Raw genomic sequence first — 27,121 nt, 5'->3', positions numbered from 1 at the left:
GGCCTGCTCGCTCCAAGATCTCTCAATCACGGTTGACAACTCCATGGGGTCCCCATCCCAGAGTGGAAAGAACCTTGACGTGACCCTGGACTACACCCTGTCGTTCTCTGCAAACATCAAAGCAGTGACTCGCTCCTGTAGGTTCATGCTCTACAAAATCCTCACACAGGAAGAGGCGCAGGTCCTAATCTCCCATCTGGACTACTGCAATTCGCTGCCAGTTGGGCTCCACGCTTGTGCCATCAAACCCCAACTTATCCAGAACGCCGCAGCCCGCCTGGTGTTCAACCTTCCCAAGTTCTCCCATGTCACCCTACTCCTCCGCACACTGTACTGGCTTCCAGTCGAAGCTCACATCCACTACAAGACCATGGTACTTACCTACAGAGCAGCAAGAGGAACTGCCCTCCCTACCTTCAGGCTCTGCTCAAACCCTACAGCCCAACTCGAGTCCTCCGTTCTGCCACCTCGTCTCTTGGCCCTCCCACCCCTACAGGACAAGGAAGAGTCAAAGCTCTTCTCTGTCCTGGCACCCCAATGGTGGAACAAGCTTCCCCCTGAAGCAAGGACAGCAGAGTCCCTGCCCATCTTGCTCTATTCTCCCAATTTACCACCTTCATTGACAATGTTTTGATCCAACAGAGCGATCCCATCCCCAAATATATACATTTCACCCCACATGATCATTACGCACATGACGCACTGTGGGTGTGGATACATTACAAAACATGGCTATACAAAAACAAATCATACTTAAATCATACTTAGGATCATGTATAAAAATGCCCAGTTGCCCATTATTTTGGCTACAATGGCTAAGAAGAGAGCCCGGTGACTATGAAAGAGGGGTCTCAAAGGAGCATAGGGGGTTTAAAGGGTGGTGTGTGTCTCAGTCACCAAATCTCAACCCAATTGAACACTTATGGGAGATTCTGGAGTGGAGCCTGAGACAGCGTTTTCCACCACCATCAACAAAACATCAAATTATGGAATTTCTCGTAGAAGAATGGCGTCGCATCCCTCCAATAGAGTTCCAGACACTTGTAGGATCTATGCCAAGGCGCATTGAAGCTTTTCTGGCTATTATGTTGGTGTTTACCTGTTTGTATAGCTGTATACATAAAGAGATGGAAAGGGGGTGTGCTCTCCATCATAAGCAGGAGATTCCAGTGAGGGAGGGAATGAAAGCTGTTGCTTTATATTCCTCCCTCCCTCCCTCCTTACCTCCCTCCTTTCCTCCCCCTTCATTCTATGGAAAGGCCTCCAGTTATAAGTATGTCACACGAAGTTACTACAGACAGACATGGCTGTTTCCTTGGTCTCTGTCCCAAATAGCAGTATATTCTCTATATATTGCGCACTTATTTTGACAAGGGCCCACAGGGAAAACGGCCATTTGGGAAGCAGCCTTGGTGTCACTGTAATACCAAGCCCACCACTCTTAGTCCCTACACCAGGATTGTGCTATACTGTCTCAACACACACTCACTCCCTCACCCTCCATACTGCTATACTGTCTCAACACACACTCACTCCCTCACCCTCCATACTGCTATACTGTCTTAACACACACTCACTCCCTCACCCTCCATACTGCTATACTGTCTTAACACACACTCACTCCCTCACCCTCCATACTGCTATACTGTCTTAACACACACTCACTCCCTCACCCTCCATACTGCTATACTGTCTTAACACACACTCACTCCCTCACCCTCCATACTGCTATACTGTCTTAACACACACTCACTCCCTCACCCTCCATACTGCTATACTGTCTCAACACACACGCTCTCCCTCACCCTCCATACTGCTATACTGTCTTAACACACACTCACTCCCTCACCCTCCATACTGCTATACTGTCTTAACACACACACACACTCCCTCACCCTCCATACTGCTATACTGTCTCAACACACACTCAGTCCCTCACCCTCCATACTGCTATACTGTCTTAACACACACTCACTCCCTCACCCTCCATACTGCTATACTGTCTTAACACACACTCACTCCCTCACCCTCCATACTGCTATACTGTCTCAACACACACTCACTCCCTCACCCTCCATACTGCTATACTGTCTTAACACACACTCACTCCATCACCCTCCATACTGCTATACTGTCTTAACACATACTCACTCCCTCACCCTCCATACTGCTATACTGTCTTAACACACACTCACTCCCTCACCCTCCATACTGCTATACTGTCTTAACACACACTCACTCCCTCACCCTCCATACTGCTATACTGTCTTAACACACACTCACTCCCTCACCCTCCATACTGCTATACTGTCTTAACACACACTCACTCCCTCACCCTCCATACTGCTATACTGTCTCAACACACACTCACTCCCTCACCCTCCATACTGCTATACTGTCTTAACACACACTCACTCCCTCACCCTCCATACTGCTATACTGTCTTAACACACACTCACTCCCTCACCCTCCATACTGCTATACTGTCTTAACACACACTCACTCCCTCCCCCTCCATACTGCTATACTGTCTTAACACACACTCACTCCCTCACCCTCCATACTGCTATACTGTCTCAACACACACTCACTCCCTCACCCTCCATACTGCTATACTGTCTTAACACACACTCACTCCCTCACCCTCCATACTGCTATACTGTCTTAACACACACTCAGTCCCTCACCCTCCATACTGCTATACTGTCTTAACACACACACACACTCCCTCACCCTCCATACTGCTATACTGTCTCAACACACACTCACTCCCTCACCCTCCATACTGCTATACTGTCTCAACACACACTCACTCCCTCACCCTCCATACTGCTATACTGTCTTAACACACACTCACTCCCTCACCCTCCATACTGCTATACTGTCTTAACACACACTCACTCCCTCACCCTCCATACTGCTATACTGTCTTAACACACACTCACTCCCTCACCCTCCATACTGCTATACTGTCTCAACACACACGCTCTCCCTCACCCTCCATACTGCTATACTGTCTTAACACACACTCACTCCCTCACCCTCCATACTGCTATACTGTCTTAACACACACACACACTCCCTCACCCTCCATACTGCTATACTGTCTTAACACACACTCACTCCCTCACCCTCCATACTGCTATACTGTCTTAACACACACTCACTCCCTCACCCTCCATACTGCTATACTGTCTTAACACACACTCACTCCAAAAAAGAGATGGCAACTCCTAAAAGCACAAGGAGGTTTTTTGCTTGTTGTACATTCCAGTGTGTGTGTGTGCATATGCATGTGTGTGTGTGTGTGTGTGTGTGTGTGTGTGTGTGTGTGTGTGTGTGTGTGTGTGTGTGTGTGTGTGTGTGTGCGTGTGTCCGCATATATGTGACTGCATTAACTTAATTGTCACCATCTCTGTGATACATTCAGATTAACCATGCTCAGGCACACACCACCACCACCACTTTCTGATTAAAAGATCTTGTCAGGGCTGTGTTTGATCACGAGGAAACTCACTGACAGCTTATGAATCAATTCATAATGAACACATTTGGTTTCTTTTTCATAATGACAGGCCGTGTTTCTCCTAATAGCTTTAGTCGCATTGATTTATTTAAAACATACCATTATATCACATCTAGAAGGGTAGAGCTCATCTATGCAGGTTTAAAATTCCATTAGTGCCGATGCAAATGCACACACAACACGCAATACAGCCGCTTGTACTCCGTCCTAACCTGTATTGAAATGCATCATGCGTTGAGTACTTGAAGTACAGCCACAACACTGGTTTCACAATGTCAGCAAGGATATCAATAGTTGTATTTTCACCGCCTATGGCTGCAAATCTCGTACTAAAGAGAGTGAATTATGTGGAGTATGAGCGTTGATAGCACAGTTACAGTGTGTTAGTAATGTGATGTATGGATACAGGCATCTTTAAACCAAACAAGGCCAGAGAGGCAGCATGTGCTGTCATAATACCAGCGCTTATTTCACTAGATCAAGATGCTACGCTGGGACAAAAGGGTGTGTGTACTTTAACTGGTGTGTGTGTGTGTGTGTGTGCAACTGAAGCACTTCTTTATTTTGCCAATTCAAAAAGCCACCTACACAACGACTGACTGACTGATACTGACCGACTCATTGACAGACTGACAGGTTTAGGGTTCAAGGTTACTCACCGGTCTTCTCTGCCTTGTCTCTGTGTGGTTTGACCAGTTCCTGACCAGGCAGACATGGGCACGGTCCCTCACACTTCAGACCGATGCTCTTCCCTGATGTGCACGCCTGGAACTCCAGCTTACACTACGAAACACAGAGAGTCATGGGTAGTGGAGTCTTTCTTCATGGAGAGGCAGATGAGGTCGGCAAGTCTCCCTTGAGGTAACGTTGGACATTCAGCTCAAATGAACAGATGTGGCCATTAAGAAGCTATGTAAACACACTTTTACACACAACACAGATGCTACTGGCTTTCTTTTCCTGGCTTGTGTGTTAGAGCAGAGCCATTTTCTCAATACAACAGCAGAGTACAGTAATCAGGTCATGAATAAATGGAAATAGCCTTTAAATGCACTAAAACAATATCCCTGAAATAATGAACCTTCTCAAATGGATTGTAAAGACTTTTTTCTGTCAAAATAAAATCCAATTTTCCCTCTGAGGGTCTGCAAGAGATGCGCGCACACACACACACACACACACACACACACACACACACACACACACACACACACACACACACACACACACACACACACACACACACACACACACACACACACACACACACACACACACACACACACACACACACACACAGTCTCTCTCCTCTCAGCTCTCCCGTTGACACTTTCAATTTCACACATTCTAATTTAAATCCATCACCTCCTCCCTGACAGTTCTTAGATAGCGGCACTAATGTCGCCTAATGCAATTTGTTGACAAAGGTACGCCACTCTCCCGTTCTACACATATTGAATTATCTGTCCAGAGGGAGGAGAGGAAGCCTATGAAATATTCCCCAGAAAATTCAATTTAGCTGCCATTTCCAGGCTAGTCAAACACTGTCTGTGTCAGTACTGAGAACATTCCGGAATATCTCTCTCGCTCTCTCTGTGTACGGTTTTGATATGTTTTAAATGATGTACAAGTGCAGAAAAGAACCAGAAAATTAGGGAGGTAAAAGTAGAGGGGCAAGTACAGAGAACAGTAGAGGGGAAAGGAAGGAGGGAGAGAGAGAGCGATAGGGAGACGAAGGAATACTATATTTTTCTCTATTTCTGTGTCATTACACTCTAATGACACAGTAATAGAGAGAATTAGGGAACATAAAAGCGAGACACAAAGAGAGAGAGAAGATGAGACAGAGAAAGAGAGAGTACATGATTGTTCCACAGTGAGTAGAGGGGGCTGAGAAGTTCAGACTGAAGCACTACTCATCCAGAGGGTTTAGGAGAGAGGGGGATGAGCAGAGAGAGAGAGAGGGAGAGAGGGATGAGAAGTGGAGAGAGTTAGGAGAGAGGAGCAATGTAAAGGGCTTTACTCTGCAAGCTACAGTCTCTCTCCAGAGATGAAAGCATCCTTCTGATAATGGGATCTGGAGTGTGTGTGTGTGTGTGTGTGTGTGTGTGTGTGTGTGTGTGTGTGTGTGTGTGTGTGTGTGTGTGTGTGTGTGTGTGTGTGTGTGTGTGTGTGTGTGTGTGTGTGTGTGTGTGTGTATGCATATGCATATGCATGTGAGAATCCAACATCATTTCACACTTTATAAGAGCACTACACTATAAGAGCCAGATTCTTAGCCCAGGCGCTAACCGTTATATTGCTGTTCGTCTCAGTAGGGGCAACATCACTCTAGCAGCTAACTGAGGCCACACATTTATCCAGACCACTGAAGCCAGAGGGAGCAGGTATAGGGAGAGGAGAGAGGGACACCACTGCCACCCCTTTCCCCCTCCCCTCCTTCGCTCTCTGATGGAGAGTGACACCCCAATCCCCCTCTCCACCTCTGGAGTGGACGAGGCAAAGGGGAGTGGGGGCGGGTGTGTGTGTGTGTGTGTGTGTGTGTGTGTGTGTGTGTGTGTGTGTGTGTGTGTGTGTGTGTGTGTGTGTGTGTGTGTGTGTCAGTGTGTGCTAACGACAGAACCCCCATGAGAAGAGGACTGATTGATCTCAATGAATCTATGTGGCGGAGGATCGCATCCCTCAGTGGTAACGCAGGCCAGATTAGATTGTGTGTGTGTGTGTGTGCGTGCGTGCGTGTATGTGTGTCTGTGGTTACAGAGTGGTATTTAGCTATTAAAAGGGCTTAAATTCTATGGCCATTTTATCTCAGTAAAGGTGACAGAGGGGGTGAGGTGGAGGGATGGGGGAGCAAAGGAGGGATAATTGGGGAGCGAAAGAGAGGGAAGAAGTGAACGAGACCGAGGGAGAAGAGAGGAGAAGAGGGAGAGGTTGTTTTTCTCTAGCCGAAGGATCTGGAATCAAATGGCATCGGCAGACACAGTTCATCCTCTGCGTCATCCATCACGGCTGACGCGGGCATTTACGGAGCGTCGCCATTCCAAAGCTCTCTCTCTGTGTGTGTGTGTGTGTGTGTGTGTGTGTGTGTGTGTGTGTGTGTGTGTGTGTGTGTGTGTGTGGGTGTGGGTGTGGGTGTGGGTGTGGGAGGGAGGGAGGGAGGGAGGGAGGGAGGGAGGGAGGGAGGGAGGGAGGGAGGAGAGAAGAAGGGGGGATAGGGGTAGGGAGGCTGACGTGATGGAGGATGATGAAGGGGGGATAGGGGTAGGGAGGCTGACGTGATGGAGGATGATGAAGGGGGGATAGGGGTAGGGAGGCTGACGTGATGGAGGATGATGAAGGGTGGATAGGGGTAGGGAGGCTGACGTGATGGAGGATGATGAAGGGGGGATAGGGGTAGGGAGGCTGACGTGATGGAGGATGATGAAGGGTGGATAGCCTTTTTCCCCATTCTCAGATGATTTTGGCTGAGCTAACGTTTGACCTTGCTGTCATGTTATAGCTTCACAGATGGTGCAAAGATTGTCACTGTCCGGCTGCTACATGCTACAAACATAAACAGGGAAAGACCATGATGCTGGTAGATCTATGACTATAAATGAGCAGCCAAACAAGAGAGGTTAAAGAAAGAGAGAACGAGGGAGAGAGAGAGAAGAAGATGGGTTGGGTTGGTGTGCGTCTCACCTTGGAGGAGTAGGTGTGGCCGTCAGAGCCGCACACGGGGCTGGGATGGATGACAGGGCACGGCCCACACTTCCCATGGGCCCCTGCTCCTGCCCAGTGTTTGTGGGCCAATCTTTCTTTTCTGGGTTTCACACTAAAGAGAGAGAGGGGGGGGGGCAGTGAGAGACGTGTGCATAATGCAATATAATAGCATATTACTAAAAGATAAGCGAACAGATTTGATTGTTAATTTCTATTCGACTCAGTATCTCGATTCCAAATGTCTGCGAGCACTGTGGTAAGAGACCCAGGAAGTTGGAACAAAATTGCAGGGGTTTCCAATGACGACAGTGGATGTTAAAGGTCCAATGCAGCCGTTTTATTCACAATAACAAATCATTTCTGGGTAACAACTATGTACCTTACTGGGATTGTTTTAAGTTAAAATGGTTTAAAAAAAGACACAAAAATAGCTTCTTCGCAAAGAGCTATTTCTCAAGGAAGAATTTTGGGAGTGGTCTGCGTGGCGAGGGGAAAACTGAATAGCTGCTATTGGCAGAGAGGTTTAGAACTCTTTTATCATTAACTAATAGTCTGAGTCGATCTTCGCGTAAGGAACTCCCCACGCCCACAAATTGGGGAAAACCACATTCTTTCCAATTGAGCCCCATTTTAAAAGAGGCGTCAAAAAAATATCGGCGTCAATTTTTTGTTACATAGAAATAAGAAAACATGCAGAGAAGCTGCTGTGCTGTTCAATGTACATGAACCAGGTCAAACATCCCGACGTACGGTTGGCAATGCTCCCACGTAGGGAAATAAGGACGGCTTCGAGAAGAGCCCTGTGGCTTCAGGCTATTCAGTGTAGGAGAGTGGGTAATGTGGGGAACCAGTGTCCAAGCAGACAGCAACATGTAGTTGTGCGTGTGGAAGACATTTCATCACAGATAAGACATTTAACTTGTTTAGTATAGTCCGTTTGTAACTCCACTCACCACTCGCATCTATATAGTTCATTTGTTTGTGTTGTTGGTCTTGGCTAGCTTAGGTCGGTAGCTAGCTAGCACTGACTCGCGTGGCTCCTAGCGCCGTCATGAAAAGGGGCATGAGGGAAGCCCTACAATATTATGTTTTTCTAAGTAGTGAGAACGGTAGGGAGCAGGCAGTGTTGAAAAGTCATCTCTAGACATGTTGTACTTTTCTTAAATGTAGTTTGAAATTGACTAAAACAAGCAGACAACAAGAAAATTGCACATGAAAAAGGTCAAGTTTTTTGCTGTGAGCCAATGGAGTAACCTAGTTATCCACTGGTTGTTTTCCCAAATAGGTGGGCTGGGCCACGACGTTCTATCTAATACCGACTGGGACTATTTAGCGCCTGGGGATTTTCAGGCTGTCTTTTCAAACAGCTCTTACACTAATAGAGGATTATCATAATGTTCACAATCTCACAGTATTATTCATACCTCATAGTGTGGTATTATATAAGAACACAGAGGAATCATGTTTTTTGACTGAACTAGGCCTTTGAACTCAATTCCATTGGATATTGCTTGTTTATACAACTTTAATTGCATCCAAATTGCATTCAAAATGCACGTTGCAGAAGTCAAATTGCACACCATTGCATCGCTCCCAATCAAAGTTGTCTATTCAGTAGATAAACAAGTCTGCCAACTACACTTCCTGTTCCAAACGGTCCAAAACAGCAGTAGTAGAATAATAACAGCATGTCTCATCACTCCAATCTAATTGTCTTCGTACCAAGATGGCGCCCGAGGCGTCCATTACTGCTGTAACTCTCAAACCAAATGACGTACTGTACATCCATGGTTCAGTCTCTCTCTCTCTCCTTGTGGATAGTAGTGTGTGTGTGTGTGTGTGTGTGTGTGTGTGTGTGTGTGTGTGTGTGTGTGTGTGTGTGTGTGTGTGTGTGTGTGTGTGTGTGTGTGTGTGTGTGTGTGTGTGTGTGTGTGTGTGTGTGTGTGTGTGTGTGTGTGTGTGTGCGCCAGGGTAATGAAGGCCCTGGTCCACCAGGGCTTTTCTATAACGAGCGTAATTACATTGGATAAAATCTTCCAGCAATCTTCTCGTTAAGTGCTCCGCCCTCCCTCACCCAGCCTGTCTGTCGACACATCACCCTCCTCTACAACAACACCAGGGGTGTGAAGTTAGAGAACACAAAACCCTTCCCCGAAATGAATCTGACAACTGGGATGTACGGCGAACGTCAATACGCTGACTTGAGAATGAATAGGGTGCGTGTGTCAGAGTGGGGGTAAGGGGTAAATCTGTCACACATCTCTGGCTGTGAAACTGGGGTCCATTCCCGTCCAGGTCTGAGGCATCATGGTGCGGTGCGGATCGGCAGGCAGACACCTCCTTGATGCCTATAATTATCCAACTCCCCAGCCGTGACAAAAACACCATAATCACAGATTAGACATGCTACGCACTGCCAATACCTACGAGTGAATAAAAAAGCAATTATGTCTCATAATACTGTGTAATATAAAACGCTGATGAGGCAGATCAAAATCTCCTAAAGATGTCCCCCCTCATCCTCCTCCTCCCCTTTCCCTGCTCCTTCCTCCCTCCTTTTCATAGATAACCCTGAAAGCCTAGGAGAGCTGTGTGTGTGAGTGTGAGTGTGCGCGTGTGTGTGTGTGTATGTGGGTGTGTTGAAGCATGTGCTTCCTCTAGTCAGGGTATCTATGTCTGGGTGGATAACACATATGCATGGCGAGGGAGAGAAGGATCGCTGTCAGATAGCTATGTGTCCAACACGCCTGTGTTTGTTCATGCGTGTGGTCTCTGTGTTACGTGTCGGGGTGTAACAGAATGGTGTGTGCGTACGTGTGTGGGAAGAGGGGAGGGCATTAGGCTCACAGACCACCCCTGGAGACCCTGCCGTGAAACTCTCACTCTCTTCTTTACCCAGCGGACAATCATTCTGACTGACTGACCACAGAGCACAAGGAGGGAGAGAGGGAGAGCGAGAGAGCGAGAAAGAGAGAGTGAGAAGGAGAGAAGGAGAGAGAGCGAGAAAGAGAGAGTGAGAAGGAGAGAGAGCGAGAGCAAAATTAAGAGGGAGGGAGAATAAAGAGAGAGAAGGGAATAATCCTTCTTTTCCTCCTATCTTGTTGTTTTTCTCTGTCCATCGGTTTCTCTTCATTTTCCTGCCTCCTTAGTGCTCTCTGTCCAGCTCTCTCAAATCGCGGCAGGGTCTCTCTCCATCTCATTGGCCTCCTGGTGATAGTGTGTGCGACCGTTCGTACGTGTATGTGTGTGTGGGGGTCCGGGGGGGGGGGGGGGTTCAGCTGTGTTTCCCTTGACACACACACACACACACACACACACACACACACACACACACACACACACACACACACACACACACACACACACACCACAGCTGGCTGTTTTAACAGTGGAAATGGAGATTAACTAGGTTAAGGGCACAGTATAACAATGACCCAGCTGGTATAGTGTAGACATACAGTATATGAACCAGTGCTCCAGTCACTCAGAGTACATCACTCACAACACTGAGTGCCTCTGCATGTACGTAGCTCTGCGGTAGATTTAAATCTGTTTTAATATGCCATAACTTCATTGAATTTAACAAGTTATGAAACATCATCCCAAATATCACCCTGAAGGTCTCACGATTCAAATTATTAGGACATGTGAACAATTTTACTAAAGTTCCAGCTGTGTATTTGATCTGTGCATGCGCTATGACAAGGAGCACGAGCCTTCCTCGTTGGCGAAAATGAAGTGAGTTTGGAAAATCCGAAAGTGTGCATCTTTGAAACAGTTTTCACATAAACTTTATATGTCTGAACTCGGAATCAAATAGGTTTCCCAAAAATGAGACGATTCCTGTGATACAGTAGAACGTTTATTTTGATTGCCGATTTTACGCATCTTTCAAAGTCCTATCAGGTAGCCTGATTATCCAGGCTACCATGTAAACTGGATTGTAAGGGAAATCCTTCTTCTTGCAAAGCATGTCAACATTTTAATCTAGCTATTATATTAACCAGAGTATTCGCAACAATTGAATGCATGCTAATGTACACAGGTTATTTTTCTGATATATTCCGTTTGAAACTGGATCAGCAGAGCAGTGGTAGCTACAGAAGATGTGCTTGGAGCCCTCCAGTGACGAGTCTCTGTTCTGCTCTTCTCTGTGCCTGTACACCCAGAGGCGCCAGTAATTATGAGTAACGAGCACTTACTCCCTATTAACGGCCATTGCATAATTTATATTTGTTTGCATTAAACTGAAGACTGGAGAGAGGCACCGGGATCAAGTGTTGAGGGGGGCCCACGCCTCCCCCGTCTTTCTCTCCCCCACAGAGATCCTATATGTAATTATATGCTCCCCCCCCCTCTTCCGCCCCCTCCTCCTCCCCCTTCTTCCTGTTCTCCCTGTCAATCAAACGCCATCTCAGTGGACAAGAGCAGTAATAGAAGCTGAGGTAATGCCATGCAGAGTGCATACCTCCACGGACTTCAACGGCTGCAGAGAGAGGCTAGGACATGGTGATTGCACATGATTTGCACTTAGGAGGCAGGTGGGTGGTGTGGCTAATAGCAGGCCAGGGTATACTGTAGGTTACTAAATTATACACATCATCAAAGCCATAAAGCTAAAGAAAGGCATTCGAGTTTGAGCTTTTCTTTTCCTTTCCCGCTCATTGTAGAGGACTAAGGGCCAATGGTGTGCTTTATGAGAGTCTTACCTGTGTCTAGGCTGCTTGTGATTGGTGTTGGTGCAGATGGCTGTCTGGTAGTCGTGGCTGAAACACACCTTGTGAGGAGGGCACCGCACCTTCAGACACGGGTCTTTAGTGGCGTCCGGAGCTACATGGAGAGAGAGAAGGGACAAAATTCATCACTAAATGATTAAATCATGACCTACCATTGGCAGTACAAATGCAAAGTTCATCATATGCTCATATCCAGGGGGGGGACAAAAATGCAATTTTAGGATGTTTTAGGAGGCTCCCGTTCCCAGTGAAAGTTGCGCCCCTGCTCATATCAGATTTAAAGTCCAGAGAGAATATGGATTCTAGCAACAAAGAGAGAAGAGAGGGGGCAGAGAAGAGAGTCTATTCACGACAGAGAGATATCTTTCAATCATTCAGACACAGAGATAAAGGAAAGGAAAAACCTGAGTGCCATATCAGCATCACAGAACTACATGCACACCGCCTTCTAGCGCAGTGCTTTAACAAATGTCCGCCCTCGCCATTCAGAAATAAGCATTTCTGTCAATGCCAGCAACCATAAAATAGAGGGGAGAGAAGGGGAGCGAGGGAGATGGGGGGGGAGAAGAGAAAGCAAGGGACAGGGTGTGTGTCTGTGTGTGTCTGTAGGGGGCTTATAGCAGTGGCCAGGCCCCTAAACGCTCCGGGATCTCAACCACTTAAAACTGTGACAGTTGAACCCTAAATCCTCCTCCCTGATCTGAAACTGAAACCTATGTATTTAACCTGCACCTTCAGCCATTCCAACATTCAGCAATCTCACAGCTGAGAATACACATTGCATGAAGAAAAGTAAGAACCATAGGGAAGAGTGAGAGACATGGATGGAGCTAGAGATTTTGGAGTGTGACCATTCTGGACCTGCCTCATCAGAACTCTGTGCAAGCGAGTAGTATAGCCCTGTCTACGTTCACATCAATCTCCCCAGCAACATTATCTCCATGGCTGCGAGACACAGGTGGCTGGCGTCCAAGGTGACGAAGATCAAAGACACACATTGGCTCTGAGCGTTCGGTCACTTCACTCTACGCTTACTAAACAAATCCACCCACAAGGAATGGCGAGAAAAGGAATAAAGAAAGTAGGAGAGGAGGAGGAAGAAAGAGAGAGATGGGGGTGCTGTAAAGGAGGGAAATATGTAGGACTGTGGGGGGAGCAGTTACCATTACTCAGTTCTTCTGATTCCATATATTCACTAGGGAGGAGAGGAGAGGAGAGGAGGAGAGGAGGAGGAGGTGCGGTGCGAATCATGCTTTGATTCTACCGGGGACATTTCTAAATGACCCCAAACTTTTGAACGGTAGTGTATATATACAGTTGATGTCGGAAGTTTACATACACTTAGGTTGGAGTCTTTAAAACTCGTTTTTCAACCACTCCACAAATTTCTCGTTAACAAACTATAGTTTTGGCAAGTCGGTTAGGACATCTACTTTGTGCATGACACAAGTCATTTTTCCAACAATTGTTTACAGACAGATTATTTCACTTATAATTCACTGTATCACAATTCCAGTGGGTCAGAAGTTTACATACACTAAGTTGACTGTGCCTTTAAACAGCTTGGAAAATTCCAGAAAATTATGTCATGGCTTTAGAAGCTTCTGATAGGCAAATTGACATCATTTGAGTCAATTGGAGGTTTACCTGTGGATGTATTTCAAGGCCTACCATCAAACTCAGTGCCTCTTCGCTTGACATCATGGGAAAATCAAAAGAAATCAGCCCAGACCTCAGAAAAAAAATTGTAGACCTCCACAAGTCTGGATCATCTTTGGGAGCAATTTACAAATGCCTGAAGGTACCACGTTCATCTGTACAAACAATAGTACACAAGTATAAACACCATGGGACCACGCAGCCGTCATACCGCTCAGGAAGGAGACGCATTCTGTCTCCTAGAGATGAACGTACTTTGGTGCGAAAAGTGCAAATCAATCCCAGAACAACAGCAAAGGACCTTGTGAAGATGCTGGAGGAAACAGGTACAAAAGTATCTATATCCACAGTAAAACGAGTCCTATATCGACATAAGGAAGAAGCCACTGCTCCAAAACCGCCATAAAAAAGCTAGACTACGGTTTGCAACTGCACATGGGGACAAAGATCGTTATTTTTGGAGAAATGTCCTCTGGTCTGATGAAACAAAAAATGAACTGTTTGGCCATAATGACCATCGTTATGTTTGGAGGAAAAGGGAGGATGCTTGCAAGCCGAAGAACACCATCCCAACCATGAAGCACGGGGGTGGCAGTATCATGTTGTGGGGATGCTTTGCTGCAGGAGGGACTGGTACACGTCACAAAATAGATGGCATCATGAGGGAGGAAAATTATGTGGATATATTGAAGCAACATCTCAAGACATGAGTCAGGAAGTTAAAGCTTGGTCGCAAATGGGTCATCCAAATGGACAATGACCCAAGCATACTTCCAAAGTTGTGGCAAAATGGCTTAAGGACAACAAAGTCAAGGTATTGGAGTGGCCATCACAAAGCTCTGCCCTCAATCCTATAGAAAACTTGTGGGCAGAACTGAAAAAGCGTGTGCGAGCAAGGAGGCCTACAAACCTGACTCAGTTACACCAGCTCTGTCAGGAGGAATAGGCCAAAATTCACCCAACTTATTGTGGGAATCTTGTGGAAGGCTAACCGAAATGTTTGACCCAAGTTAAACAATTTAAAGGCAATGCTGCCAAATACTAATTGAGTGTATGTAAACTTCTGACCCACTGGGAATGTGATGAAAGAAATAAAAGCTGAAATAAATCATTCTCTTTACTATTATTCTGACATTTCACATTCTTAAAATAAAGTGGTGATCCTAACTGACCTAAGACAAGGAATTTTTACTGGGATTAAATCTGAGTTTAAATGTATTTGGCTAAGGTGTATGTAAACTTCCGACTTCAACTGTATATAACATTAAAACATTTGAAAGGTAACTGCTGCACCGCTTATTGTTGCTGACTTTACACGAGCAGTGCGTCCACATTGGTGAAATGACTAGCTACGTTGGGACTCTGAGGATTTTCGCGCTGCACTCACTCACTGACGAACACAATAATAACGCCCCCTACACACACACTGATCCAAATGTGACACACAATTGTTGTGCACTGAAATCTTGGGAGAGTCAACCGCCATTTTAAAACCATACCGCTATCCAATGACATCATGAGGAGTAGAATCCAGGACATGTCTGGGGACATAACGCGCCAGACATCAGAGAGCACCAGTGCAAATGGCCATTACGCACAGCAGCTTGATGAATCCACGGATGTGGCTAACCATGCAATTCTAATGGTCTATGTCAGACACGTCTGGGATAACTTTGAGGAGCAGTTCCTTTTTAGTGATGATTTTCCCACCACCAACACCACAGAGTCTGTCTTTAACACAATGGATATGTAACTGGACTCCGTGGGACTGGCCTGGGATGGGTGCGTCGGAGTGACCACTGATGGGGCAGCTGCCATGACGGGAAAGCACTCCGGAGTAGTAAAGCCGAGTGCGAAGCTTCATACACAGGGAGGCATTGGCAGCGAAGGACATGGTGCTTGAGCTCCACGCCACTCTCCAGGATGTGATCAAGTGTGTCAACTATATCAAAAAAGAGTTCCACGAAAAGCAGGCGTTTCCAGGCCTTCTGCAGGGATATGGGAAGAGAGCACCAGCAGATTCTTTACCAAGCAGAGGTCCGCTGTCTTTCCAGGGGTAAAGTGTTGGGTCGCTTTTATGAGCTTCCAGCAGAGATTGCTGCATTTCTTTCGGAGATTGCTGCATTTCTTTCGGAGATTGCTGCATTTCTTTCGGAGATTGCTGCATTTCTTTCGGAGATTGCTGCATTTCTTTCGGAGATTGCTGCATCATCTCTGCCCGAACATTCCGATTGTGAGGTATGACTCACGCAAGTTCCCTACCTGCCGGATATTTTTTTATCATCTGAATTCTCTCAATATGTCAATGCAAGGGAGGGGGCACAATCGATTTGAACAGAGGGACAAAGTGGATGCCTTCAAGATGAAACTGACTGTTTGGGCAAATCATGTTTCTAACGGGAGGATTGACATGTTTCCCAATGCTGATTTCGAGATTCAGAATCCGATCAACAAAGCGCACAGTGACACACAAACAAACCGTTAAACAGCATCTTGTCAAGCTGCAGGGTATGTTCTTGCGACTACTTCCCGGAGGAGAACAGGAGACTGGATACGGGACGCCTTTCGGGTGGAGATGGGAAGCATCACGTTGCCAAGCAACGAAGAGGATCTGATGGTGGCGCTGTCATTTGATCGCGGACTGAGCATGTGCTTCCCGGAAATGACACTGCCAAAGTCCTGGTGCAGCGTAATGGGAGAGTATCCTGCTCTCTCCTGTCATGAAATCAGAATCATGCTACCGTTCAGCACTACCTGTCTGTGTGAAAGTGGCTTCTCTGCTATGGCCATGCTGAAAACTAAAAGCAGAAAGAAACTGGACAGCCAGCACGACCTCCGAGTTGCCCTGTCAACCAGACTTCAAAAAACCTATCAAACTAAAGAACAAGGCAGTTAACCCACTGTTCCTGGGCCGTCATTGTAAATAAAAATGTGTTCTTAACTGACTTGCCTAGTTAAATAAAGGTTAAAAAATTATAATAATTATAAAGAAACACCCCCAGCACGCACGCACACACACACACACCAACACACACACACACACACACACACACACACACACACACACACACACACACACACACACACACACACACACACACACACACACACACACACAATAAACAAGTTAATGAGTTATTGTTCACCATGTTAATTATTATTGTTAATTCATTCTGACATTCATATTATATTTTATTGAACTGGTTAAAAACGTTACACCTTTAGAAAAACTATAAACATTGCAATTGGTGATTTAAGAATTCCTAATGATTGTTTTTTTTCTATTTTAAACACTGGCATGTGTTACTGTTCATTAACATTATTGGACTGGTGATGATGTCATGTTCTGAGTCTGATCATTTATTACACCCCACTACTGAAGTAGTCGCCTAATTAAATGGCTTATTCTCGTCAATTGATATTAAATGTTTTCTCAGTCAATATGGCTGTGTAATGGCTTTCTTTACTACCATAATTGAGACAGAGTCTATTTTGCAAGTGAAGCTTGCCCAAGAAGGCAGCTGTAATACAACATTACAAAATGGAATCAACGACAGTCCATAATATTGGGTCGTGACTCAATTGTCATTGTCAAATTTGGGTCCCCAGGCAAAACCAGTGGAGAACCACTGCTCTAGAGTTCCTCTGTGGAGATGGGAGAACCTTCTAGAAGGACAACAATCTCTTCAGCACTCCACCAATCAGGCGTTTACGGTAGAGTGGCCAGATGGAAGCCCCTCCTCACTAAAAGGCACATGACAGCCCTCTTGGAGTTTGCCAAAAGGCACCTGAAGACTCTCAGACCATGAGAAACAAAATTCTCTGTTCTGATGAAACCAAGATTTAACTCTTTGGCCTGAATGCCAAGCGTCACGTCTGGAGGAAACCTGGCACCATTCCTACGGTGAAGCACGGTGGTGGCAGCATCATGCTTTTGGGAGGTTTTTTAGCGGCAGGGACTGGGAGACTAGTCAGGATCGAGGCAAAGATGACCGGAGCAAAGTACATAGAGATCCTTGATGAAAACCTTCTCCAGAGCGCTCAGGACCTCAGACTGGGGCGAAGGTTCACCTTCCAACTGGACAAGGACCCTAAGCACACAGCAAAGACAACACAGGAGTGGCTTCGGGACAAGTCTTTGAATGTCCTTAAAGGACCCAGCCAGAGCCCGGACTTGAACCCAATCTCTGGAGAGACCTAAAAATAGCTGTGCAGCAACACTCCCCATCCAACCTGACAGAGCTTCAGAAGATTTGCAGAGAAGAATGGGAGAAACTCCCCAAATACAGGTGTTTTATTTTATTTAACCTTCATTTAAATAGGCAAGTCAGCTAAGAACAAATTAATATTTACAATGACGGTCTACCCCGGGAAAACCCGGACGATGCTAGGTCAATTGTGCGCCGCCCTATGGGACTCCCAATCACGGCCAGATGTGATGCAGCCTGGATTCGAACCAGGTACTGTAGTGATGCCTCTTGCACTGAGATGCAGTGCCTTAGACTTCCACGCCACTCGGGAGCCCCACACTCGGGGGTGTGCCAAGCTTGTAGCATCATACTCAAAAAGACTCGAGACTGTAATCGCTGAGTAAAGGGTCTGAATACTTATTAAAAAGAAAAAACTTAACTATCACATTTTAAATACATTTTGCTTTGTCATTATGGGGTGTTGTGTGTAGATTGATGAGGGGGGGGGGGGACGATTTAATCCATTTTAGAATAAGGCTGTAACGTAACAAAATGTGGAAAAAGTCTAGGCGTCTGAATACTTTCCGAATGCACTGTAAACTTTTTTAAAAAGCAACGGTAAACTGTAGTGAACACAACCTGGATCAAAGCAGGAACCCGTGGAGAAAACAACAAGGACTAAAAACCTAGAGTCAGCTTCAAAGCCAAAAGGACTCCGCGCGGCTGATACACAGACCCCCTTAGCAAACTCAGAGTGTGTCTGATAACTTCACAACACAAGAGTGGCCAGGCCTCAACTATCTCTCTAATGGGTTGTGTTTGAGCTGTGTCTGCTGTGTGATGTCAACACGAGTGCTCTCTGACCCACAACACACGCTACACTGGTGGTTACATCCTGGTTTAGTTCTGGTATACACTGCTGGTACACAGCGATACATTTATTAGATTTTATTTTTTAAATTTCACCTTTATTTAACCAGGTAGGCTGGTTGAGAACAAGTTCTCATTTACAACTGCGACTTGGCCAAGATAAAGCAAAGCAGCGCGACACAAACAACAACACAGAGTTACACATGGAATAAACAAGCGTACGGTCAATAACACAAAAGAAAAAAAGAAATATATACAGTGTGTTCAAATGGCGTGAGGAGGTAAGCCAATAAATAGTCCATAGTAGCGGAGTAATTTAGCAAATTAACACTGGAGTGATAGATGTGCAGATGATGATGTGCAAGTAGAAATAATGGTGTGCAAAAGAGAAGAAAAGTAAATAAAAACAATATGGGGATGAGGTAGGTAGATTGGGTGGGTTATTTACAGATGGGCTATGTACAGCTACAGCGATCGGTTAGCTGCTCAGATAGCTGATGTTTAAAGTTAGTGAGGGAAATGTAAGTATCCAGCTTCAGCGATTTTTGCAATTCGTTCCGGTCATTGGCACCAGAGAACTGGAAGGAAAGGCGGCCAAAGGGGGTGTTGGCTTTGGGGATGACCAGTGAGATATACCTGCTGGAGCGCGTGCTACGGGTGGGTGTTGTTATCGTGACCAGTGAGCTGAGATAAGGCAGAGCTTTACCTAGCATAGACTTATAGATGACCTGGAGCCAGTGGTTCTGGCGACGAATATGTAGCGAGGGCCAGCCGACTAGAGCATACAGGTCGCAGTGGTGGGTGGTACATGGGGCTTTGGTGACAAAACGGATGGCACTGTGATAGACTGCATCCAGTTTGCTGAGTAGAGTGTTGGAGGCTATTTTGTAAATGACATCGCCGAAGTCGAGGATCGGTAAGATAGTCAGTTTTACGAGGGTATGTTTGGCGGCGTGAGTGAAGGAGGCTTTCTTGCGAAATAGGAAGCCGATTCTAGATTTGATTTTGGATTGGAGATGTTTAATATGAGTCTGGAAGGAGAGTTTAAAGTCTAGCCAGACACCTAGGTATTTGTAGTTGTCCACATATTCTAAGTCAGAACCGTCCAGAGTAGTGATGCTAGTCGGGCGGGCGGGTGCGGGCAGCGAACGGTTGAAAAGCATGCATTTAGTTTTACTAGCGTTTAAGAGCAGTTGGAGGCCAAGGAAGGAGGGTTGTATGGCATTGAAGCTCGTTTGGAGGTTAGTTAACACAGTGTCCAAAGAAGGGCCAGATGTATACAGAATGGTGTCATCTGCGTAGAGGTGGATCAGGGAATCACCTGCAGCAAGAGCGACATTGTTGATATATACAGAGAAAAGAGTCGGCCCGAGAATTGAACCCTGTGGTACCCCCATAGAGACTGCCAGAGGTCCGGACAACAGGCCCTCCGATTTGAGACACTGAACTTTGTCTGAGATACATAGGATATTACCTGTTCACTTCTCAAAGTGAGCGAGTGAATGAGTAAACAAACTCAAAGTTAAAGGAGGCATGTTGGTGAAAAGGTTTAACGGAATACTTGAAGATAGGTTTGCTGGGCATACATGGAAGATATACATGTTTTCTGTTGGTTATGAAGTAGTTTGTCAAATCTCTGACTCTCTACTGTGCACTCTGAAGCTGTCCAGGAATGTGCCTTTAAAAAAAAATCTCCCTCATCATCCCCGACTCTCTCTCCCTCTCTCGTTCTCTCTATTTCTCCCGCTCGCTTTCTGAGATTGAGAGACGGCATGGCAATATTTTTCCTGATATCTGTCTGTTTTGTGGCGTCGGCTTGAGGTGGAGTGTTTATATCTTATTTAGGGTTTACCTTGGCTCTCTCTCTGCTACAGAGCAGGAAGAAACTCATCTGATTTCATTCCCCGCGGAAAATGACTTTCTGCCCGAGAGGGAAATGAGAGATAAGAGGAGGATGAAAAGGGGGAGGAGGAGAGATGAGAGGGGGATGTGGGTGAAAGGGGGTAAGAGGTGGTAAGAGGGTGACAGGAGGAGAGTGAGGGGTGAGACGAGGGTGAAAGAGATAAGAGTGGGTGAGAGGAGAAGAGAGAGATGAGAGGTGGAGAGAAAGACATGAGAGGCAGGAAGAAGGGGAAGATGGTTAACAGAGAGGTCGAGGACAGCTTAGAGCAAATGCAACCCACATACTAAACAGATACAACATTACAACCCACGTACAAAACAGATACAAAAATGAAACCCACATTCAAAACAGATACAAAATTACAACCCACGTATTAAACATACACATTCAACTACCCAGACGTAAAAGGTGCATTTCTTAATTCCATACTTTCGTGTAACATAATTACGCATTTCATAAGGCACAACACAGATGATGAGAGAAAGCAGGGGATGAGAAGAGAAGAAGAGAAAACCCAAGTGTAGTTCATAGAGTAATAATGAGAGCCTGGGATATTGGAGGAGAAGCAAGGGATGAGAGAGAGAGAGAGAGACAGAGACAGAGAGACAGAGAGAGACAGAGAGAGACAGAGAGACAGAGAGACAGAGAGACAGAGAGACAGAGAGACAGAGAGAGAGAGAGAGAGAGAGAGAGAGAGAGAGAGAGAGAGACAGAGAGACAGAGAGAGAGAGAGAGAGAGAGACAGAGACAGAGAGAGAGAGAGAGAGAGAGAGAGAGAGAGAGAGAGAGAGAGACAGAGAGACAGAGAGAGAGAGAGAGAGAGAGAGAGAGAGACAGAGAGACAGAGAGAGAGAGAGAGAGACAGAGAGACAGAGAGAGAGAGAGAGAGACAGAGAGACAGAGAGAGAGAGAGAGAGAGAGACAGAGAGACAGAGAGAGAGAGAGAGAGAGAGAGAGAGAGAGAGAGAGAGAGAGACAGAGAGAGACAGAGACAGAGAGACAGAGAGAGACAGAGACAGAGAGACAGAGAGAGACAGAGAGAGACAGAGAGACAGAGAGACAGAGAGACAGAGAGAGACAGAGAGACAGAGAGACAGAGAGACAGAGAGAGAGAGAGAGAGAGAGAGAGAGAGAGAGACAGAGAGACAGAGAGACAGAGAGAGAGAGAGAGAGAGAGACAGAGAGACAGAGAGAGAGAGAGAGAGAGAGAGAGAGAGAGAGAGAGACAGAGAGACAGAGAGAGAGAGAGAGAGAGAGAGAGAGAGAGAGAGAGAGAGAGAGAGAGCGAGAGAGCGAGAGAGCGAGAGAGAAAAGCAGAGCCTTTATCTGCCTATTACAGGCCTGAGTGAAAAGCCTTGGCTGTTTAACCAACTGCACCATATTCCGTATCTCTCCTCTTTCACTATCCCTCTCTCCTTCTCCCTCCCCCTCTCCTTATTTACGATCCCTCTCTCCCTACTACTTCCTCTTCCTCCCTCCCACTTTATTTTACTCACAATCCCCGTCTCTCGCTCCCTGTATCACTATCTCACTCTCAAAATCGTTTGCTTGCTCCTTTAACCCACCTCTATTTTACATCTTTAATCTCTACTCGCTACAGCCGTGACCTTTAAGTGTTAATAACCCTGATAGAATATTTATCTCCCTCTCTCTCTACCCTTTCTCCCTCCCACTCACTGCATCTTTGATTTGTTTTAATAAAAAACTAAAACACATTAAAAACGTCCCAATTGTCTCCGATTATTCTTCGGACCGGTGGTTGCCGTAGCAACGCTATCCTCGGAATGTCATGAGCGAGGCGGTCTCCGTCTGATAAACGAGTGGAGAGGAGGAGAGTGACAGATGCTAAACAAACTAATGCTTGATAAAGGACTATGAAGGAAAACGTTCTGATCGGAGGAGAGAGCAAAAGACTGGGAGAGGGGACTGGGAGAGGGGACTGGGAGACGGTGCAAGCATGCATGCGTGCTCGTACGTTTGTGTGCGTCAGCCCATGACGCAAAGTGGGTTAATGTGTGAGTGACAGCTGTCGGGAGCCAAGGATGGCACCATAGGGAGGGACAATCGAATCTGTTACCCTATAGCCTATAACCAACATACAGTTCTCTGAAAACACACGCACGCACGCACGCACACACACACATATATATATATATATACACTGAGTGTACAGAACATTAAGGACACCTGCTCTTCCCATGACATAAACTGAGCAGGTGAATCCAGGTGAAAGCTGTGATCCCTTATTGATGTCACTTGTTAAATCACACTACACTTCAAATCAGTGTAGATGAAGGGGAGGCAGGTTAAAGAATGATTTTTACGCCTCGAGACAAATAAGACTTGGATTATGTATGTGTGTCATTCAGAGGATGAATGGGCAAGAAAAAAATATTAAGTGTCTTTGAACGGGGTATGGTAGTAGGTGCCAGGCGCACCGGTTTGTGTCAAGAACTGCAACGCTGCTGGGTTTTTTACGCTCAACAGTTTCCCGTGTGCATCAACAATGGTCCACCACCCAAAGGACATCCAGTCAACTTGACACAACTGTGGGAAGCATTGGAGTCAACATGGGCCAGCATCCCTGTGGAACGCTTGACACCTTGTAGAGTCCATGCCCCGAAGAATTGAGGATGTTCTGAGGGCAAAAGGGGGAGATACAACTCAATATTAGGAAGGTGTTTGTAATGTTTGGTCTACTCAGTGTGTATATACACAAATATATATAGAGTATTTATACAGTACCAGTCAAAAGTTTGGACACACCTACTCATTCCAGGGTTTTTCTTCATTTGCAATATTTTCTACATTCCAGAATAATAGTGAAGACATCAAAACTATGAAATAACACATGGAATCATGTAGTAACCAAAAAAGTGTTAAACATCGTAGCTGTCACGTTCCTGACCTGTTTTCTGTTAATTTTGTATGTGTTTAGTTGGTCAGGGCGTGAGTTGGGGTGGGCATTCTATGTTTTGTGTTTCTATGTTTAGGTCAGGTGTAATTAGCCTTATATGGTTCTCAATCAGGGACAGGTGTTTGACGTTTCCTCTGATTGAGAACCATATAAAGGTAGGCTGTTCACACTGTTTGTTTGTGGGTGATTGTCTTCCGTGTCTGTGTCTGTGCACCACACGGGACTGTTTCGTTTGTTCGTTCGTTTGTGTCGTCTGTACCAGTTCATGCGTTCTTCGTGTATATGTAAGTTCGTTTGTTCGGGTCTGTTTGACTTCGTTTATTATTTTGTAAATTCTCAAGTGTGTTTAGTTTTCGTCTTGTTTAATAAATATTCATGTCGTATCACAACGCTGCGTTTTGGTCCAATCCCTACTCCTCCTCTTCTTCCGAAGAGGAGGAGGACAATCGTTACAGTAGCCACCCTTTGCATTGATGACAGCTTTGCACACTCGTGGCATTCTCTCAACCAGCTTCATGAGGTAGTCACCTGGAATGCATTTCAATTAACAGGTGTGCCTTGTGGAATTTATTTTCTTCTTAATGTGTTTGAGCCAATCAGTTGTGTTGTGACAAGGTAGGGGTGGTATACAGAAGATAGCCCTATTTGGTAAAAGACCAAGTCCATATTATGGCAAGAACAGCTCAAATAAGCAAAGAGAAATTACAGTCCACCATTACTTTAAGACATGAAGGTCAGTCAATGCAGAACATTTCAAGAACTTTGAAAGTTTCTTCAAGTGCAGTCGCACGTGAGGACCGCCATAGGAAAGGAAGACCCAGAGTTACCTCTGCTGCAGAGGATAAGTTCATTAGAGTTAACTGCACCTCAGATTGCAGCCCAAATAAATGCTTCACAATGTTCATGTAACAGACATATCTCAACATCAACTGTTCAGAGGAGACTGCGTGAATCAGGCCTTCGTGGTCAAATTGCTGCAAAGAAACCACTACTAAAGGACACCAATAAGAAGAAGAGACTTGCTTCGGCCAAGAAACAAGAGCAATGGACATTAGACCGGTGGAAATCTGTTCATTAGTCTGATGAGTCCAAATTTGAGATTTTTGGTTCCAATTGCAGTGTCTTTGTGAGACGCAGAGTAGGTGAACGGATGATCTCTGCATATGTGTTTCCCACCGTGAAGCATGGAGGAGGTGTGATGGTGCTTTGCTGGTGACACTGTCAGTGATTTATTTAGAATTCAAGGCACACTTAACCAGCATGGCTACCAGAGCATTCTGCAGTGATACGCCATCCCATCTGGTTTGCGCTTCCCTTGAATAAGTAGGTGTGTCCAAACTTTTGACTGGTGACACACACACACACACACACACACACACACACACACACACACACACACACACACACACACACACACACACACACACACACACACACACACACACACACACACACACACACAACCATCCCTTCTTGTCCAGTCATTGTCCTTCTGTAAGTGCCAGGTTGATTGTCTGATTGAGGCCCCCTGGGTGCAGTAACGTCAGTCTGTGGATTGGCACAGATGGCACCGAGTTGGCAGGTACAGCTAAGATGAGGGTGGCCATGGACAAGAAGAGGGGAGGAGGGGGTTGGCAAAATGACAATGTCATATGATCCGTTACTTAGCTTAAATCCACCGTGACACTGCATACACAGCTCTATTCATTCTTCCCATGTATCCTGCAGATGTGTAAGCATTATAGACCCTCTCTATGGAGACTCAGGGACACATATCCAAAAAGACCATGGGGTCAGGATGGATAATGGTGTGTGTTTGTGTGTTTGTGTGTGTGTGTGTGTGTGTGGGGGGGGGTACAACGGAACATTACAACCATTATTGCACTGTGTGTGAAGAAGAGATGAGTGTGTTAATCAGATCCAACCCTCTCTTGGCTGGCTGTCCATCTGGCAGGAAGCCCTCTGCTTGCCAACCCCAGTCACCTTGGCCCTCCAGTTGGCCACCAGAGCACCGAGACCCGGGTGGGACTTGAAGGCTCTAACGCACGCACGCATGCACGCGCACACACACACACACACACACACACACACCAACTCTCCCTTTCAGTATTTTCCTCCTCCTTTTTGCTCAGACACCCAAAAACACACAGGTCAGGATTATCATTAAAGCTTTGGTCCATCATGTGGTAGCCAATGGGCTGTAAAACTTATGACTAATTTGACACCAAAGTTGTTTATCTCTGGACCTCTTCTCACAGTGAGTGTCTTGCTGAGACAGATTGTCTGTGCATTACTTGCTATTGGAGGAGGTCTTTATTGAGTCGATTTCACAAATGAATTGGCAATTTAGTGGCTGAGAGCAGCTCTCTTGTGGCTTTTAATGGTGCTGTTTAGCCCCTTTAACCAGTCTAAGTGGTGTCAATACACTGAGTGTACAAAACATTAGGAACACCTTCCTAATATGGAGTTGCAACCCCTTTCGCCCTCAGAACAGCCTCAATTCGTCAGGGCATGGACTCTACAAGGTGTCGAAAGTGTTCCACAGGGATGCTGGCCCATGTTGACTCCATTGCTTCCCACAGTTGTGTCAAGTTGGATGGATGTCCTTTGGGTTGTAGACCATTCTTGATACACGCGGGAAACTGTTGAGCTTGAAAAACCCAGCAGCGTTGCAGATCTTGACACAAACCGGAGCACCTACTACCATACCTCGTTTATAAGGCACTTATATTTTATGTCTTGCACATTCACTCTCTGAAAAGCACAAATATGGCACAATTGTCTCAAGGCTTAAAAATATTGATTTAACCTGTCTCCTCCCATTCATCTACACTGATTGAAGTGGATTTAACAAGTGACATCAATAAGGGATCACAGCTTTCACCTGGATTCACCTGGTCAGTCCATGTCATGGAAAGAGCAGGTTTTTTAAATAATGTTTTTCACATTCAGTGTATGTTTCTCCACATCTGTCACACACACGTAAGCACAGGGAGACACACACACACAAACACGCACCCCCTTGCTTGCACACACACACACACACACACACACACACACACACACACACACACACACACACACACACACACACACACACACACACACACACACACACACACACACACACACACACACACACACACACACACACACTTTATTTATGCTCTCTCTCTCATCCAAGGCTAAGGGTAGGTAACAACACATCCGCCACGGTAATCCTCAACACGTGGGCCCCTCAGGGGTGCGTGCTGAGGCCCCTCCTGTACTCCCTGTTCACTCATGACTGGCCAGGCACGACTCCAACACCATGATTAAGTTTGCCGATGACACAACAGTGGTAGGCCTGATCACCGACAACGACGAGACAGCTTATAGGGAGGTCAAAGACCTGGCTGTGTGGTGCAAGGACAACAACCTCTCCCTCATTGTGATCAAGACAAAGGAGATGATTGTGGACTACAGGAAAAGGAGAACCAAGCACGCACCCATTCTCATCGACGGGGCTGTAGTGGAGCAGGTTGAGAGCTTCAAGTTCCTTGGTGTCCGCATTACCAACAAACTAACATGGTCCAAGCACACCAAGACAGTCGTGAAGAGGGCACGACAAAACCTATT

At 45.9% G+C, this 27,121-nt stretch overlaps 1 protein-coding gene across 1 annotated transcript in view; it reads right to left on the bottom strand.

Annotated features, from left to right (window-relative positions):
• The window catches only part of spock1 (SPARC (osteonectin), cwcv and kazal like domains proteoglycan 1), a 254,755-nt gene that overhangs the window by 47,849 nt on the left and 179,785 nt on the right, over positions 1 to 27,121 (bottom strand). Inside the window, exons 5-7 of the mRNA XM_038992558.1 lie at positions 11,938 to 12,058; positions 7,208 to 7,328; positions 4,186 to 4,309 (exon numbers count right to left, since the gene is read on the bottom strand). Coding sequence (XP_038848486.1) covers positions 4,186 to 4,309; positions 7,208 to 7,328; positions 11,938 to 12,058 — 366 coding nt within the window. The remainder of the gene's footprint in view (positions 1 to 4,185; positions 4,310 to 7,207; positions 7,329 to 11,937; positions 12,059 to 27,121) is intronic.

The sequence above is a fragment of the Salvelinus namaycush genome, chromosome 5, assembly GCF_016432855.1.
Source record: "Salvelinus namaycush isolate Seneca chromosome 5, SaNama_1.0, whole genome shotgun sequence".
In the NCBI taxonomy this organism is placed as follows: Eukaryota; Metazoa; Chordata; class Actinopteri; order Salmoniformes; family Salmonidae; genus Salvelinus; species Salvelinus namaycush.
The sequence above is the reverse complement of the archived record's forward strand: the minus strand, read 5'-3'. Positions and strand labels throughout refer to the sequence as shown.